Source organism: Trachymyrmex cornetzi, unplaced genomic scaffold (genome assembly GCF_001594075.2).
Source record: "Trachymyrmex cornetzi isolate Tcor2-1 unplaced genomic scaffold, Tcor1.1 scaffold56, whole genome shotgun sequence".
NCBI lineage: Eukaryota > Metazoa > Arthropoda > Insecta > Hymenoptera > Formicidae > Trachymyrmex > Trachymyrmex cornetzi.
In genome coordinates this window covers 1,860,648-1,876,946 of record NW_017299871.1, presented here as the reverse complement: position 1 = coordinate 1,876,946, position 16,299 = coordinate 1,860,648, and the positions used below count along the sequence as shown (strand labels likewise).

Here is a 16,299-nt window from a genome sequence, read left to right as displayed (position 1 = left end):
TGTGTGTGTGTGTGTGTGTGTGTGTGTGTGTGTGTGTGTGTGTGTGTGTGTGTGTGTGTGTGTGGTGAAAATATACAGAAGACATTCATTACGAAAACCCTGTATTTATATTCGCGTTAATTAACAATGCGAAATGCGTTTATCACGTCGCCTTTGACTATCGTTAACTATTCATTTGAGGCTTCTTATAATATAGCGATCAATGTGATGACTGTAATGATCAGGTTTATCCAATGGATGTAGAAAACTTTGGAGGAGTCAGACTTAAGTTCGCAAGTGTTTATTTCCTGTAGCGCCGTGTAATTCGGGAAGTTCAGAATATTTGGCCGCTTAAAACGTTAATAAAAAAATTAATATAAATTTATGATAAATAATATAACAACACTAACAAAATTAATAAATTTAATCTATATCATCGAAATTATTAGGTAACTAAAAAAATAGTTTTGTAGCTTCAAGAATAAATCAAATATAAGTAAAATTGCTTACATAAGTCTTTGTAGTTGTTAGTACGTAAATAATATTCATAAGTTTATTCAAACTGTTTGCGAATTATATCTTATCGCCTCATAAATATATTATTTACGGACTAACAACCTCGAAGGCATATAAGCATTTTATTTGCTCATTATTTGATTTATCCGGTAACGTTTTCCGGTTCTTATACTCTTCTTGGAAAAGTTCAATTAAAAATATTATATTACATTGAGAGATTTTACCAGTACTAATTGGTCGTCCCTCTTTCTGCAGAATGTCATATGTTCGCCGTGATACAAATTATATTCTACAGGTTTTGCTAACAAATCATCCTTCCACTGCATTAGCATCATATGTTCGGCAAAAGTACGACCTGAAAATTTAAGAAAATATTAGAGGGAAACGTGTTGGAAAGATTCTTTTTAATGAGACAAAAATTTTATATTTATCATTTAAGTTATTTAATTTTTATATGACATTATTCCTATCACATGTATACCTCGAAATTCTATGGGATCCTCAATGATGAGTCGCGTGAAGATGTTATCGTCCTCACTCTCTTCTATGTGATCTTTCATCGCTATTAATGCAGACTTAGCTTCTTTAATGATAGTCTCATCAATCTCATCGGTTGATTTCGAATGACTAGGAAGCTGTTTGGTTGAAGGTGAAATCAATTCAGATCTAGAATATTTTATGAACGAAATATTGAAATCAGACGACAAGATCAATCTGCATATTTAATTTAAAATTTTCTAAATCCCAGCTGTTTCTTTTCTCTTTTCTTAATTAAAGAAGATAAAAACTAATATTTCATGAACTAAAAGATATTTCATGAAAGAATTGACACAGATAATGACACAAATTAAATTAAAGGATTTTCGTGATAATTGATACTCATGTGTTTTATAAGAATCGTGAATATCCTATAATTATTCTGCGTGAAAAAACTTACTCATTCGTTAGGAATAGTGTTTCCAAGTAATCCATCGTCATTCCCCGGAAGTTTGTTACAGCCAGAATCTTGAACAGATGCTTAACGGGCGTCATACTATAACAGGCGGCAAGAGGTGTTTTGGGATAATACACGGCGAATGCTAGGCACATTTCCTGGGTAACTGCGTAGCCCCCAAAAGTCGGTTTCTCTCTGTCCAGAGTGCCGTAAATGCATTCCGCGGCTAACTCATCGCCAGGCAATACTTTCACTTCTTTTTCCAGAGTATAAGATTGCTGGTAGTCAAAATCGTAGTGATTGTCCTGGACTATCCTCGGCAGCTCTTTACCTTTTCGAATGTGCTTCAGGCCGAGACGTCGACCAGCCAAGTGCGAATGCAAGACAACCGATATAATGTTGATACCTTCTTTAGGAAACATCTGAAACAACATTTGAGATTATTTTTATTTCTTCTACACATTCCATTTTATGCTTGCTACATGCAAATAGTTTTATATCGTATGATTCTTTAATTACTGTATGAGTGCACTCTGAAGTACAATATCCGACAGTGGCGTACTCCTTTCGCTGCGGAGGTATTAGATGAAGAGGGCTCACTGCCACGCCGGTCACAAGAATGCCAGCTTCCTTAGGACGAAGCTTCTCAGTCAAATGAAGTCTTACGCCGCTGCTGTCGTTCACGTTCTTTAACATCTGATTGTTATAGTGGACTTCCAGCATATAATACGAATTCTCGCTTTGTTCCGCTATTGGTATACCGACGTGTTCTGGCATCCATTCTCCTGTACAACAATAGACGATTCTATTACGTTGCTTGTATTGTAAAATTAAAAGAAATCATGAAGTATATGTCACTCTTTGTTTGTACATTATTCAGAAATATTCTTTAACACGAATTTAAATTGACTTCATCGGCCTTATTTTAAGTTTTGGACTTTTTGGAACTGTAAAATGTTGAATAAATTACTTTACCGAAGAGACTTCGCGAAAGAGTCTATTATTATATCGTAACTGAACAATTATCTATGTCTGCACTTTATGAACAATTTATACCTTTACTGCCACGAGCCCAAGCGAGGATGGGTTGCAAACACGAGTTCCATTCTTTCGGCACTGCTGAAATATAGCAATGATTGCCGGCCATTCTGGTATATTTGCCGAGCATTGGCGACGTGCACTCGTACAGAATTATATGATGAATCAAATCCTGGTTGCCCTTCTCTATGAGTGGTGTATACTGAAACGCATAGATAATGTATGAACGCAAAAAAAAAACGCTAAACTCGCTCTGCCTTAGATTATCAGGCAAACCTTTTGCGCGAGATATATCTCGGATCTTTAGTTCGGGAAGATTACGTTCGTAGAAACTTGGGAGACTATTGACATGAAAGATCTGGGACCATCATAGGTGGGGCTCTGGGAACGATTGCGATCATTCTCCCATTGATAGTCGGTGAACGTTTCGGTGTGCGCAGTGACATCATTCCGGGTCTTTTTTTTTATTCTAACGCCGCGCGCGTCTACCCCGTGCGACATCCGGCATGAATGACCGTGATTCGTGAAGCACATACGAATAAAGCCCAGCCTTTGCATTCCATCACAGCGTCGAGACTTATCCTTAAGTTCGCATCTACTCGAGATATTTTAATTTGTTGTGTACTTACCCCTATCATGTGATGTTTCTTGTTCACGGACGGCTTGAAGATCTTGCACCAGTAGATAGTATTCGTGGTATTGGTTACTTCAAACTGTTAGACAGAAACATTAAATCTCAATTTATTGAAACGCGCGCAGAATGAAGAAAACAAGAGATTCGGATTTAAACTAAATTTGATCGTAAAGATTTTAATGATAAAATAAAACTATTGATCCGCAATATATATTCGTCCATCTTTGCTTCTCGTTTTGGATAGTGAACAAATAATTATCTAAACACCGCAGTAATTATTTCAACTTGCTAAATGAGAATAAAAATATCGAGAGAAAGGGGTGCCTTATTTTTTTTTTACCCGAGTTAACTTCACATCCCAGTGTCGTATATCACTACTCTCTTGCGGTGGCGAATGTGCCGCAGCTGTCTTCAACCTCAGAGTCTTGCCGCCTCTTGTCTGCCCATGCCACACTGCTGTGTTTAATATAGGATCTTCTTTGTGCAGAGCCCACAATACCTTGATGGAGTCGCCCTAAAATCGCACGAATTTTTCTAATTAAAGCATCTAATAAAACTATCAATATTGCTTTCCAAAAATATTTTCGAGTTACAACTTTCTGTGCTGCAAACTCAAGTGTGTAAAAAATGACTTCAATGTATATATGTGATTAGTTTCCCCTGTAAAAATGACATACTGTACTGCATACAAACATGAATATGGATATTTAAACGTGCAGTATAATATCAATTTTATACGGAATACTAAATAACATACATACATTAAAGTCACTTTTTACACACTTTTATATTTTTTTTAATTTTATATTAGTTCAGTAAATATATATCTTTCTCAAAAAGTATTATAGTGACGTGACTACAATTAAAATCGAATACGTTGACCGTCGGAAGATTGTGCCACAGCGAAGGGGACAGACGGCATGCTAAAACGCCTAAATACCGCCGCGGGAATTCGAGACTACGGGGCCCTACGGGCCTCTTAAAGCCGCGGGGCCCCTGCCTCCCCAAAGCATAAATCGAAAGAAGGTTCTTCGCGAATTCTACGGAGCCGTGACGGTTATATAGTAAATCTTCGGACGACGCTTGTTCTCTCCTCCTCTATCTTTTTCAGTTCCCTTTAAAAGACCTCCGTTTGGCCGACGAGATATGCACGGCAAGATTTGCTTTCTTTGCACGCATTTTAATTACAGAGTAGCGGATTAGAGGTCGGAAGGTAATTTCGGTGTTAGGGAAGGTGCGATAAATTCCTGGCCCTCGCTGCGTTAATGCGCGCTTGCGAATCACCGTTGGCATTCGAGAATGACTCCTTTCAATTACGTATATTTGAGACCCCCGCAGACCGCAGAGTCCATAAGATTTATTTTAAGTATGCAGAGAATGACGTTCGAAATGCAACTTACGGTGTTCGCTCACGGCAAATCTTAATTTTAAGCAGTTGACCCAATCATCCGTTCCTACAACATTTTCTCTTTACTTATTTTCAATTTGCAATAATTGTTCGACATAACATTATGTTTTAATTGATATGCTGCTCATGGCTCGAGAAGTGAAAGATCAGTTAGGCCGGTATTCATAGTCAGATCTTATATTCAAGACCATCTTAAATAATGTCTTAAGACGCTAATGCAACCATCTGATTGGTTCGTTACTTCTTAAGACCGTACTTAACTCGACTATGAATACCGGCCTTAGACTTGAATTCGCGAAAGTGTCAATACAATTGTTATAAAATAATGTCTCCTTCTGACTTACTGTAAGTTCATGGTCCTGATGATCGCACGTCTTCCACTTCCTAGCAAACGTCACGACCGTACGGTTGCCGTTTTGCGTGCCGCTGATCACTTCGACGTCCTGAGATATGTCAATAACCGGCGCAGCATTCCTCTCGACACCGTGCAAGTCCTGGAACACGAAAAGGGAGAGACGTTAGAATTGTTGGAGGTTCAACGTACTCGTTGAAACGAGGGCCCAGTGGGCCCCGAAACTCGCTCCCTGGGCTATTGGACGAGAGATCGAGAGCTTTATCGGGTCAGGTAAACGCCAGGTGTTCGCATCCGCAGCGAACTGGGACTTTAGGTCCTTCCACCTAACACAATTCGTCTCTCCACCTTACCTACTTTCTCTTTTACTTTTGCTTAAGTAAAGTACGATGAACTTTCGTCATTCTTTGTTATGGCACGGCTTTCATTCACGATTTAATATCCGTCAACGTGACAATAGACAGAGGATGTGTGTTGGCGCTTTTCATAAAATTATGTACGCCGCGATTATACACGGAATATACCTTTTACGAGTTCTTTAACAAACTCGGAACCGATAATTCCGTAGATAATGAAATCGAGTTGAAGCATCAACGGTCCAGAATTAAAAAATTATGAATCAATAGAAAAAGATAATTTCAAAAATATAAACTGAAATCTTTGTCTAAAGTCGATTTCAATAGAAACTTAATAAAGACGACATTTAACGGTTCCTGCATTTAAGAAATTATAAGTCGACGATGAATTATCTTCCATTAGATTTTTGTAGAGGCAAAGTCGGAACCGTCGAAGATCCTGATGGACCACGAGATTACGCGATAGGTCCAGGAACATCTTGCATCTGATTGTAGCTTTATGAAGAATGAGTGTGTGCGAAATCACGGGTCGATATTTCGGTGCCCGACGATAAAGCAAGCGTTGCATCTCGCAAAAAGGAGAGTACGATTTTCCAGCTGCCGTATGGTAGCGCACGCGAGTAAGGGCGGCTAGTCGGCCGCAGGCGTTTGGGTCCGTTGGGCCCCGGTTACGGTGGAGTGCCCCGCTGACGTTCGTACAGTGAGGTTTCCGAAGGGAAGTCCCCTTCCTGCACGTAATGAATCCGAATAATTGCCGGAGAACGTCGTCATGCCCGGTGGAGTACTACGCGCCTTGTAACGAGCACGTGCAGAAAGGAAACGATAATAGGCGCGTCTCTCTTTCTCTCTTTCCGAAAACGCTGCGAGAAACCGGTGGAAAATGCGACGAGGGAGGGCAGACACTCGTTAACGCGTAAAACGATTCACAAAGTGTTCATGTCTCTGCACAAAGGCCCGTTTCGAAATTACACACTTCGAAAATCACCCCGTTGCAGAATTGCTTTCTTGCTGCTAATATTTTTTATTTTTGCGTCGTATTTTCGCGATAACTTTAATATTGTTTCCCTTAGTTTAATTTGCGAATTTTTCAGAAATATGTATGTCTGTGATAAATAAATTAAATTACGATCAATCAATTTCAAAATCAAAAAATAAATCAGTAATTTTTCATATATATATATAAGAAAATAAAATTCTTTTAATTAATGTTGACAGATTAAATGTAAATCTAATAAACTGTTAACGAAATAATCCCTCCGTTTCATAAAAATTGGAATCATTGAAGACTTCACGTGTAATGTTAATAGACGATTTTTGATCTTCGAGAGAAGATAAGCGGGTTTTAATTACAATCAGTTCACGAAGAACAATCCGACCGGTCGGGTATCATAATGATACGTGCATAAATCTTCCCGGAAGACTGCGAGAATCTTTTTTTATCTCGATCGGAGCGGTAAAGTCGCGTCGCTATTTTGTGGGGTTCAAGTGCGTTCTCACGAAGTTTGCTAGACGGTTTTCTCATGACGTCCGGATATTCTCATCGCCATCGGGTTAATTAGTACGGCCCTGGTGTTGTTTGGCAATTAAGAAGGTCTGAGAGCGTCCTAAGAATGCTGCTAATTTATTCCATCGTTATCCAAAATTTGATATTCCAGAACGAAACGTTCGTCTAGTGTGAGCTCTCGCGCTAATTATAATTCATTTTTATTTACTTTTTACTTTGCAAGATTTTATATCAATTTAAGATTTTTATATTTAATTTTTATATTTTAATTAAAATAATTTAAGATTCTTTTGCAAGATTTTTATATAAATTTTATATTAATTTAATTTACAATACAACAAACAATTGTAAATAATCATTTAAATTAAAATTGCGATAGACTATATCAGTTAAGACAAAATTTATACCAAAAGTTCAAATTCAATAATATAATAAAGACAAAAGACCTAAAAAGAAAGATCGAAACGTTTACGAATATTGTTATGACTATGACTATTGTTACGACCGTCATTTGATTCTAAGTAATACCACGCATTGATATACTTAGAATCTAATAAGTTCATACACACATCTAGTATCAGCTTTTTATTGGCAAATCAACATTATATATTTGATTTAATTTACAGTAGTAGTAATTGAGTTACTACTACAGTAATAGTTGAGTAACAGTATAATCTTATCGCGTTTCGTGTGGCCGGCGATGAATGTAGATCTTTTACCATATGCGTGTCTTATCGGATCTTCTTTCAACATCGCGTGAATAATCTATCTCACTGTGAGATTAAAAACAATATGTGTTCCATTTGCGTGTCATCTCGACCGCCAATTTATCGGGACCAATTCGAAACGCGTTCGAGTAGTTCGCGTGAGCACTCGAGAACCAGTTGGGTGTCGCAACTAGGAAAAGCGATTTGATAAAAGAGAAAGAGCAGAAAACACTCTTGATTCCCACGCCGGATTATCACGACTGTGCCAGGGTGAAAAATATCACAAAGATGGCTCGATCGTTAGACGAAAGTATTATGCAAATTATCCGGTTACGAGCTACGAGCTCTGCTCTCGCAGACACCTGATTTTCTACGACTGTGAGTCACGAAGACTGACAACGAGGAAGTTGCCTCCCATGTTCTCGATTTAGAAACTGGTTTCCTTGGCACAGGATAACGAATGAGCCGTTGACGGTGTCGTTACTGTAATCTTGGTGTGAATAATTGTGCACGATACCCAGCGAGGGGTGGATATTTAAAGATCATTAGCTCCTTCGAATCGGCGAAAGACTCATAGATGTAACGAAAAGAAAGAAACAGAGAGATTGCAGTTTAGATGGTCAAGATTTAAGCTATCGAGAAGTACTTTCGATCTGCCGGAAAGAAGGCACACGTTTGAAAAGCAAAAAATTTATTCGACGGATGTGACGTCACGAATTGGCGACCACTTCCTACGACGGTCTCTTGAGAGGCTTCTTCGTTCACGTCACCCACGTGTTCTTTTCGTGAGACGTTTCTTGGGATAAGAGGGAAGATAGATGCGGATCCTTGAGTGATAACACCAATCTCTTCTTCATGAGAGACATTTCATGAGAAATGTCTCAGAGTCGGGACATTCTTTCTCATCGCGTGAACACGCACATTCAATCGATTTTTTTTTTATTTATTGCAATGCGAGATTAAAAGTTGTTTCTGTGAGTGCAATGTAAAGATATAAAAATCGTTTTTAAGTTTGCCTGAAAAGTCATTGTCCTGAAAGAACTTTTAAATTGTGAAAAAATACACCCGGATTAGTACGGTCTGTCGGATTTATGTTATTTATATCCGGATTAAGATCGGAATCAAGATGGCTCGTCACAAGATCTCGAATAACATTCGAACGAGGGATGAAAACAGGATGTTATGAGATGCGTTCCTCCTGCGGTTTCATACTTTCAGAAGGTGTGAATCTCTCTCTCTTTGTAATTTTAAATTTCGTAATAATAACGTCATATTATTTTAACGAAAGTTTTGCAACGATTAACTATCTGTAGACTAATCGTTTAATTTTTTGTCGTTAAGAATCAACCACAATTTTCTTATAATTTTCATTCTAGATATATGCAATTTCCTTGTTTTGCATTCAAGTGCATGACACCCTGATCAGCCAATGATGTTTTCCAAGTTGGAGTTTTAAACACTTTATAGGTTTTTATTGATAACCTTCACTGAAGATGGCCGAAACGTCTGAATAAAAATAATTTGTTAACATATACATATTGTTCATTATAATCGTGCACACTCTTATTTGCCTGCATTGTTTTCTTATTTTTCATACTTTTATCCCGCAAAATGCGCACCTCAGAGAAACATCGACTTTTAGGACACGCCCAGTCCCGAAATCCCGATTCCAAACGTTTCATGAAATAGATTTTTCTACGGCAGATAGATGCAACTGGATGCGCATTCAGATAAAAGGGAAACGCCGCTTTGTGTCCACGTTGCAAAAGTGGTTCCCATGGATCCCGTGGTCCAGGAGAGAAAAAGGAAGGAATTTCTCCGAAGAGGCGCCACTAGGAGAAGGATGCTCGCCAGGTGTTTTGGTGGTGGCCTCTTCTTCGCCCTTTTCTCTCCCTTCTCTCCTCTTGCACTTGTACGTCGTATATGCGTATATGTGTATACGTGTATGTGTGTGTGTGCATGTGTGCATTTGGGTCGCCTTCTCTCTCTCTCTCTCTCTTTCTATCTCATAACCACTGCCCTCTTTTACTTTGCTCTCTCGTCTCTTCTTTTCTCTCTCCTCTTCGCTCTCGACCCCTCGGTGAAACCAACCGCACTTTCCGTTTCTCTCTCTCTCTCTCTCTCTCTCTCTCTCTCTCTCTCTCTCTCTTTCTCTCCTTCGTATATATTCAATATTTTTCTCTCTTCTTCTTACGACCAAATCTCCTTTTTACCACCTGGCAGAACAGCAGCTGGTAGCGACGACCAGCTCCTCCTTATAGGTAAGAATAAAGGAATTCTACGTGTCCTTCGGGAACCTCACGAGAAATCGTCGCGACAAATTTCACGTGAATCACTCACAGATTTATTGTAGACTACAACTTGGTTCCATCTTTGTGAAAATAAAATAGATAAACCCACTCTATTTTTTTTTAAAGAAAATATATACTTGTGATATATTTTTTGTCATAAAAATAATTAATTTATCTAGGAAAAAAATAATGTTAGCTTCTTATTACGTATTTTAGTATGTTGTTAGTATAAATTTAATTTTCTCCTAAATATATGTCCATGTATGTAAGCGAAGCCAAGTGAGAGCAGAAAAATCTAGGTTTCGAAGAAGTAAAATTTTCAATTAAAAAATGACATCTTTTACTATTATATAAATATTATATAAATTTATTAATATACAAAAAACTATCAATTTTGTAATGTTTATACTCATTTAAATCTTCGTTATTTAAATCTCTTCTCATATTCTTCTATTACTTCTTTTTACGAGAGAACCAATTCTTTTTTTTTTTTCCCTGAACGTCTCGACGTTCTGAATCGGTCCACTTTGTTCTTCTTTTTTTTTCAGGAAAATATATATTATTATTAGTACTGAGTTTTTAGTTTTTAGTCGCGATTTGGGCCCGGTTCTCACGTATCGCGCGATCTCGGCGTCGGAGGCGCGCTTGCACGCGGTTACGCACAATTACGAGCAACGAGTCGTTAAGGTTCATCGTAGCCGGTTTTATGAGCGGTTACACGGAATAATAATCAACGAATTAAAATGCGGTGGAAACCTCTCCCGTTCTCGTCGGCGGGGGCGCCCACCCGGCCATTTGAGGGTGCATGCGTCCCCCGCAATTTACTCGACAAGCCGCTTAACGATTCCGGCGTTTAATGCTTTAGTCGCACATGGAATTTCTGCCCTTACCCATCGTACGATGTAAAATCGTGTAAAAGACCTTCGTTCGAGGCTTGCTATTAACGGCTGAGTAAAGTTTCGCGGTTAAAATTGTATAGATTTCTTGTCTCTGATTATTTTGCAAGTCAAGTTGACGCATCGCGTTAAAGATGAAAATTAGACCAATTAAAAAAATGATTATTTTATATTAGAAATATTTAATAAGATTCCAATTCTGTTAAAGAATGTTGGTTCAGTCTTACACAAAGTACCGTTTGGGTAAAAATTAAAGTTTTCTCTCAATGTTTTGAAAACAATATAGAGTTCCCAGGCTGCGGTCTTTCGAGACCTCAAGACATTCGCTCGTCAGAACTAGACGAGTCTCGTTGGCATACGTGAGTGCTTCTGCGAACCAGTTTCGCGGTGGTTTGGCCGCTAACAGCGCTAATTTGCCCTTCTTTTCTGAGCTGAGTTGTTTTTGGGCCTGGCGGGCAAGCCAGGACACGAAAAAGGGGAGCCCGGTAACTCTCATCACGCCGCAACATATTACGGATAACTGGTACGGACGAAAAAATGTGGCAGAAAGCAAAGAGAGAGACCAGAGAGAGGTTTCTGTACTTATACGGAACATTGACTCCAGAATCGTCCAGATTCAAACTATTATCTTCTTCTAGTTCTTACAATTTGTAAGAGAAACGGATGAAAGAGAGATTTAATCCACGATCCTTAAAGCGCTCGTTTCTTTCTTATCAGTTTTTCTTTTTCCTATCAATTTTTATCAGTTGTATATGTCCAATGGAGAGACGAAGATCTCAGAGTATCGTAAAGATTATCGTTCCAGTGCGTAAAAATTTTAAACCTGAGGAATTATATAATATCAACAGATTTACATGGGACTCAAATATTCCCCCCCGATTTTAACGAGCTTTTAATATGTTGTTTTGCGAACGAAAATAAGAGTCATGTACTTGTTTATACATTGTCCCCTATTTTCGTCAGAAAACAACATATTAAAAGCTCATTAATATTAAAGGGGGAACTTGGGTCCCTTTCCTTATTAGGCATATTGATTATAATTTATTACAATCTGATAATCTTAAATAACCTGCAATCAGCGAATGTCACTATACACGTCGACGTTATAATTACGAGTCTTTTTATTAATACGGGGTATCGCTGGAGTCCACAGGTTCCTCAAGAGATTCATCAATAGCCGATTGTTACGGCTGCTGTAAAGTTAATCGGGCCCTCGCGAAAAACCAAGGTCTTGGATTACGAGAGGAGAGAAATAAAATGGTGATCGCGCGGATTCCTCGCGCCGGTAGAAACGAATGATGATTCAGGTACGTAGCCAAAGGGTGGTTCACCAAGACTGGACAAATGGCGCGTAGCGGACAGTATTTCATTTGACCCGGGTGGACCGGTTCCGCGGGAACCGTAAATCATACGCTGGATTACGTCGGCTCCGACGCCGGGAATGCTAATGAGCGCCTCATTCTTCGTTTATCAATAATGCAGAAATCTCTTCGTATCGGATATCTGCCTGGGTTAACTTCACAATCGATAATCGATACTTCCGTCCAATGTGCCCTTTCTGGGCTTCCCTTTTCCGGTTTTGGGCTAAGAAGATATGAGTTTCGGTGCGATAAAATTCTCGATACTTTTCAATAAACTTAAAATTATTGTTATTGTCGTTTAAATGAGTAATTAATTTCAAATTGTATCTAGTATAAACACTGAGAATGACTCAATTGGGGTCGAAACGTTTGTTGTAATAAACTTTTGTTTTTTTTTTTTTTAAGTAACACAGCATTAAGATCTAGCTTGGCTCGTAGCTCTATATTTATTTTTAAACTTAAAATTTTCCTCTTTAAAAAATATATGCGATTAATACTGGATATTAATAAAATCTTCGAAAATGCGAGTGTTATAAACTTGAAAAAGCTTATTACGAGAATAATGATCCACTAAGCTCGCTACGTCGAGTACGAGATGAATCTTAAATCCATGAAATATTCTTCCGGTCGACTGAAATCCCTTTTCATCTCTTTCTCATCGCGAAGAGTAACGCGGTGTAACGCGCGGAATGAGATAAAGCGGTATATAAAAACCGATGAGCCGAATCAACGACGACAACGACGACGACGACGACGACGACGATAACGACGAAGAAATGAGAAAAGAGGAAGCTATGATTAGCGCGAAGATGGAGAAGATAGACAAATTTCCTGGCGAATTCCTGGTCTCCTCTTCGCTTGAGAGAAGATAAACCGTATCGTGTCCTGATTGCAGGCGTAAACGACACCTCGTTGACGCTTCAGCTGCACGGCTCGGCAAATACGATAAAGTCGAGCTGCTGCCTGACCCACCTTCGGGGCATTCGGAGACACATATACATAAATTGCACAGCCATTTCACTACCTACACTCCTTCCACATCCGCACCTTTCCCGCGCCGCTAATCGCGCTATTAATACACGCTACCGGCGCGACGGATTTTTATTACACCCTCGAGGCAAACTACTACACGTCTATGATAGTCTTTGGCTACAGTTAAAAATGGTTTCTCAACTTTTTTGCCTCGTTCAGCTCCTTTCCGGATTAATTCGAAGCGATATATTAACGATTTTTATCCCTGTGTAATAACGCTAATTAACAACAATCACTTGCAAGAGCTGCTTTGTATTAACCGCGGCAACTTCTTCGCGTTTTTATTTCTGCATAATCATCCTTAAATGCGACGCGATAACCATTGATCACTGGCTATCCGGCTATCATCCAAGATGCATTAAGGATTTTATTCTTGCGTTTCTTCGGCATGTACGCTGCGCTTTGTCAGGAGATAACGGCCGAGTATCTCCGCACGCGGGAAGGGAAACGACGGACGCGAAGTGGGATTGGAAAAGGACGAAAACGTGTTAGCCGGTGGTAGAAAACGAAGAAGAGGGATCGTCCAGGATAATGAGAAAAAAATCGCAACGAAATCGGGTAGGTGGAGGAAATGGATGAGGTGGACGATGAAGAGGGAAGAGGCGGAGGAGGCCCCTCGACCATGCACCGTTGCGCTCGACTGTCCGACTGTCCGTCCCGTACGTCCTGGACGGACCCGTCGGCCCCTGGGACCAAAGGGATGGACGGATCGCAGATTACGTGCATTTCAGATTCACTCGTGTGCGGTGCGCAGCGACTCGTATTTCCCGGCGCGGTAATAAATTACGATCGCAATCGTCGTATACGCGCACGCATTGTCGGTCACGCTGGACGACGACGGTTGCGAGCAGCCGTCTTTAAAGCCTTTCTCTGTCGCTGCCGATGAGGAGGCTTCCATTCATTCTTCCTGGCCCAGTCGCCGGGACTCTTCCTCGCGTCGTCATGAATTAACGGCGATTAATTAATTACATCTGACGCAGCCACCTTCGCGGATCCTCCTCGATTGGGACAATCTTGATCGAGCGAAGGATTCGACAGCGCACCCTAATTTTCATTTTCTAATTTATGTATAAATAATCGATTTAATTTAATGTCTCTTTTTTTCTGTCTCTTAATCAAACGCGTACTCTCTTTCGCTTTTAATCGGCGACCCATTAAAACCCATTAAAAGTACTTCGAGTAATGTTCAGGGTCTTCGGGACTCGAGGTATTGCACACGATACGCGTATAACATTGCCGGCTCGTTTATTGGGCTCAGGACCATCGTTTCGTCCTTCTCCGCAGCGATGCTGAAAAATTCGCACACAGCCCCCCCGCCGACGATGTCTGGAGGCCTTGACTGGGCCCCACGGACCCAACTCCAAGCCTGGCGTACCCAGCGGGCCCTCCCCTCGCCCTCTCGCCGCCGATCTTCACACACGATCACACTTGGCCACGCGAATTCACGTACGCAACCCTTATATCTACACACCGTGTATCCTTCGCCGCCGGCACGTCCAGCCACCTTCGGGACGTCTGAATCCGAATGCATGTAAGTGCATCACTCGTCAGTGCAACAGGTACAGCGCGTACAGCAATATTTGTCAAACGTGGTTATAAGGCATCTCAAGTGTGTTGTGCGTATGTGTACGTGTGTATTGGCAAATAACAAATTGTCGCCTCCACGGGGGGTCGTTCCGTGATTATGACTTCCGATTAAAAATCTTTTTCGAAAATGCTGTTTCTCGCAAGCAGATATTGACTTACGATTATTACACGGAGCTATTTTAAACAGGAATAATTTTTTATTACTATAAATTATACGTATATTGTAAATTTATAAATTATTACGTAATTATTCTTGAGTTAAAGGTCACATCTAAAAATAGCGTGTGAAGCTATTTAGCTTCTTAGAACTAAATGTAGTAGAAATCATTACTCTCTGTACTATCAGTTACAAAATTTGCTAGGAGCGAAGAGAAGTTGACAGTAACGTTTCCTGTATGCTTCTATTAATTTACACGGTGACGAATTCCAACAGCTTGCCACTTCCCCGTTGATGAGGTACCTAGGTCGAGTCTGGATCCGTTGCGTCGAGAGATTTACAATTCATCAAGGTAAGAAGGGCACGAGGGTAGATCGATCGTATATGCTGAAGGAACGCGCAGTGAGAGGCCGCCGGTCGGACGTAAATTTATCACGACGTTATCTCGTCCGTTGTGAAGCCATGTTCGTTAATTTTATCCCGACCTCTCTCTCTCTCTCTTTTGAGTCCGTTCTTCTCCTCCTCCACCCACCTTCGTCCTTCCTCAATACTCCTTCTGTTCACCCTTGTCCAATCCTCTCGTTAGAACGAGGTTCAGATAAAATGGCTTGGAAATCTGAAGTCGATGAAAATGTGGTCCACATATCGATAGATTACGGATCTTTACTTTGGAAAAGATTTAAAAGCTTGCAGTCAAAGATACATATCGCGTGACTCTCGTTTTAATCTTCCTTCTTGGGTGAAACGAGAGATGAAACGTGAATTAAATCCGAAGGGAAGGATACTTGCAAAAGAAGATCTTCATCGCTTTGCAATCCGGACAATCGATAGGTCCTAAAGTAAGTAGAATCAATTCGTCTTGCGACATAAAAAAAAAGACTGGAAAGAAAATGTTGTTATGAAGTCGAAGTCGGAGTATAAGAAGCCGGTGCCGAGTAAATTCCGCATTTTCAGCCTCTGTGTTAAACGGAGAGGACGCGCCTTGCTCTCGGGAGGAATTCCGCACGCGGCGATACACCACGGCCGGGCGTCGTCAGGCGTAATGGATATAAATTTAATTAAGATTAGGATTTCGGGGAAGCAGAGGGTCTGGGCCGGAGCAGGTTCTGGGGCCTGGAACTCCGTCGTTCGATCCTTCGCCGGCTTTCTAGTACCTGATCGTCAATTAAAACATCTCTTGCCGCTGTTCAGAAATTTTAATTGTCAAGTCAATTATTACTTTGCGCTATATAATAATATATATAAGTATTATACGTTTTTTTTACCGATCAGTTTTATTACTTAAGAGGGACCCTATAATTTCTTTTCGTCACGAGTCTTCCGTCATACGCAGTCTGAACGCAAGAGAAGAGTTAAAGGAACCCGATCTGGACGAAAACGTCTTCATTGGCTAAGACGTCACGTTAATTAGCGCTTCTCATTAATACAGATCGGTTATGCGAGTGGACTTCCCCTTCGAAAGCAATTCCGTCGATCAAGCGGAGAAATGTGGGGGTGGCGGGAGATACTAGCGATAGTCCTTTTCTCTCTCCTCCCCCCCCCCCCCC

At 40.3% G+C, this 16,299-nt stretch overlaps 1 protein-coding gene across 1 annotated transcript in view; it reads right to left on the bottom strand.

The window, feature by feature from the left end:
• Positions 1-24: 24 nt before the first annotated feature.
• Positions 25-16,299, bottom strand: part of LOC108765960 (MOXD1 homolog 1) — a 19,401-nt gene continuing 3,126 nt past the window's right edge. Inside the window, exons 2-10 of the mRNA XM_018514910.1 lie at positions 4,854-5,003; positions 3,442-3,615; positions 3,097-3,180; positions 2,486-2,669; positions 1,949-2,214; positions 1,433-1,851; positions 977-1,161; positions 720-850; positions 25-329 (exon numbers count right to left, since the gene is read on the bottom strand). Of these exons, the coding sequence (XP_018370412.1) occupies positions 186-329; positions 720-850; positions 977-1,161; positions 1,433-1,851; positions 1,949-2,214; positions 2,486-2,669; positions 3,097-3,180; positions 3,442-3,615; positions 4,854-5,003 (1,737 nt within the window). The 3' untranslated portion in view covers positions 25-185. The remainder of the gene's footprint in view (positions 330-719; positions 851-976; positions 1,162-1,432; positions 1,852-1,948; positions 2,215-2,485; positions 2,670-3,096; positions 3,181-3,441; positions 3,616-4,853; positions 5,004-16,299) is intronic.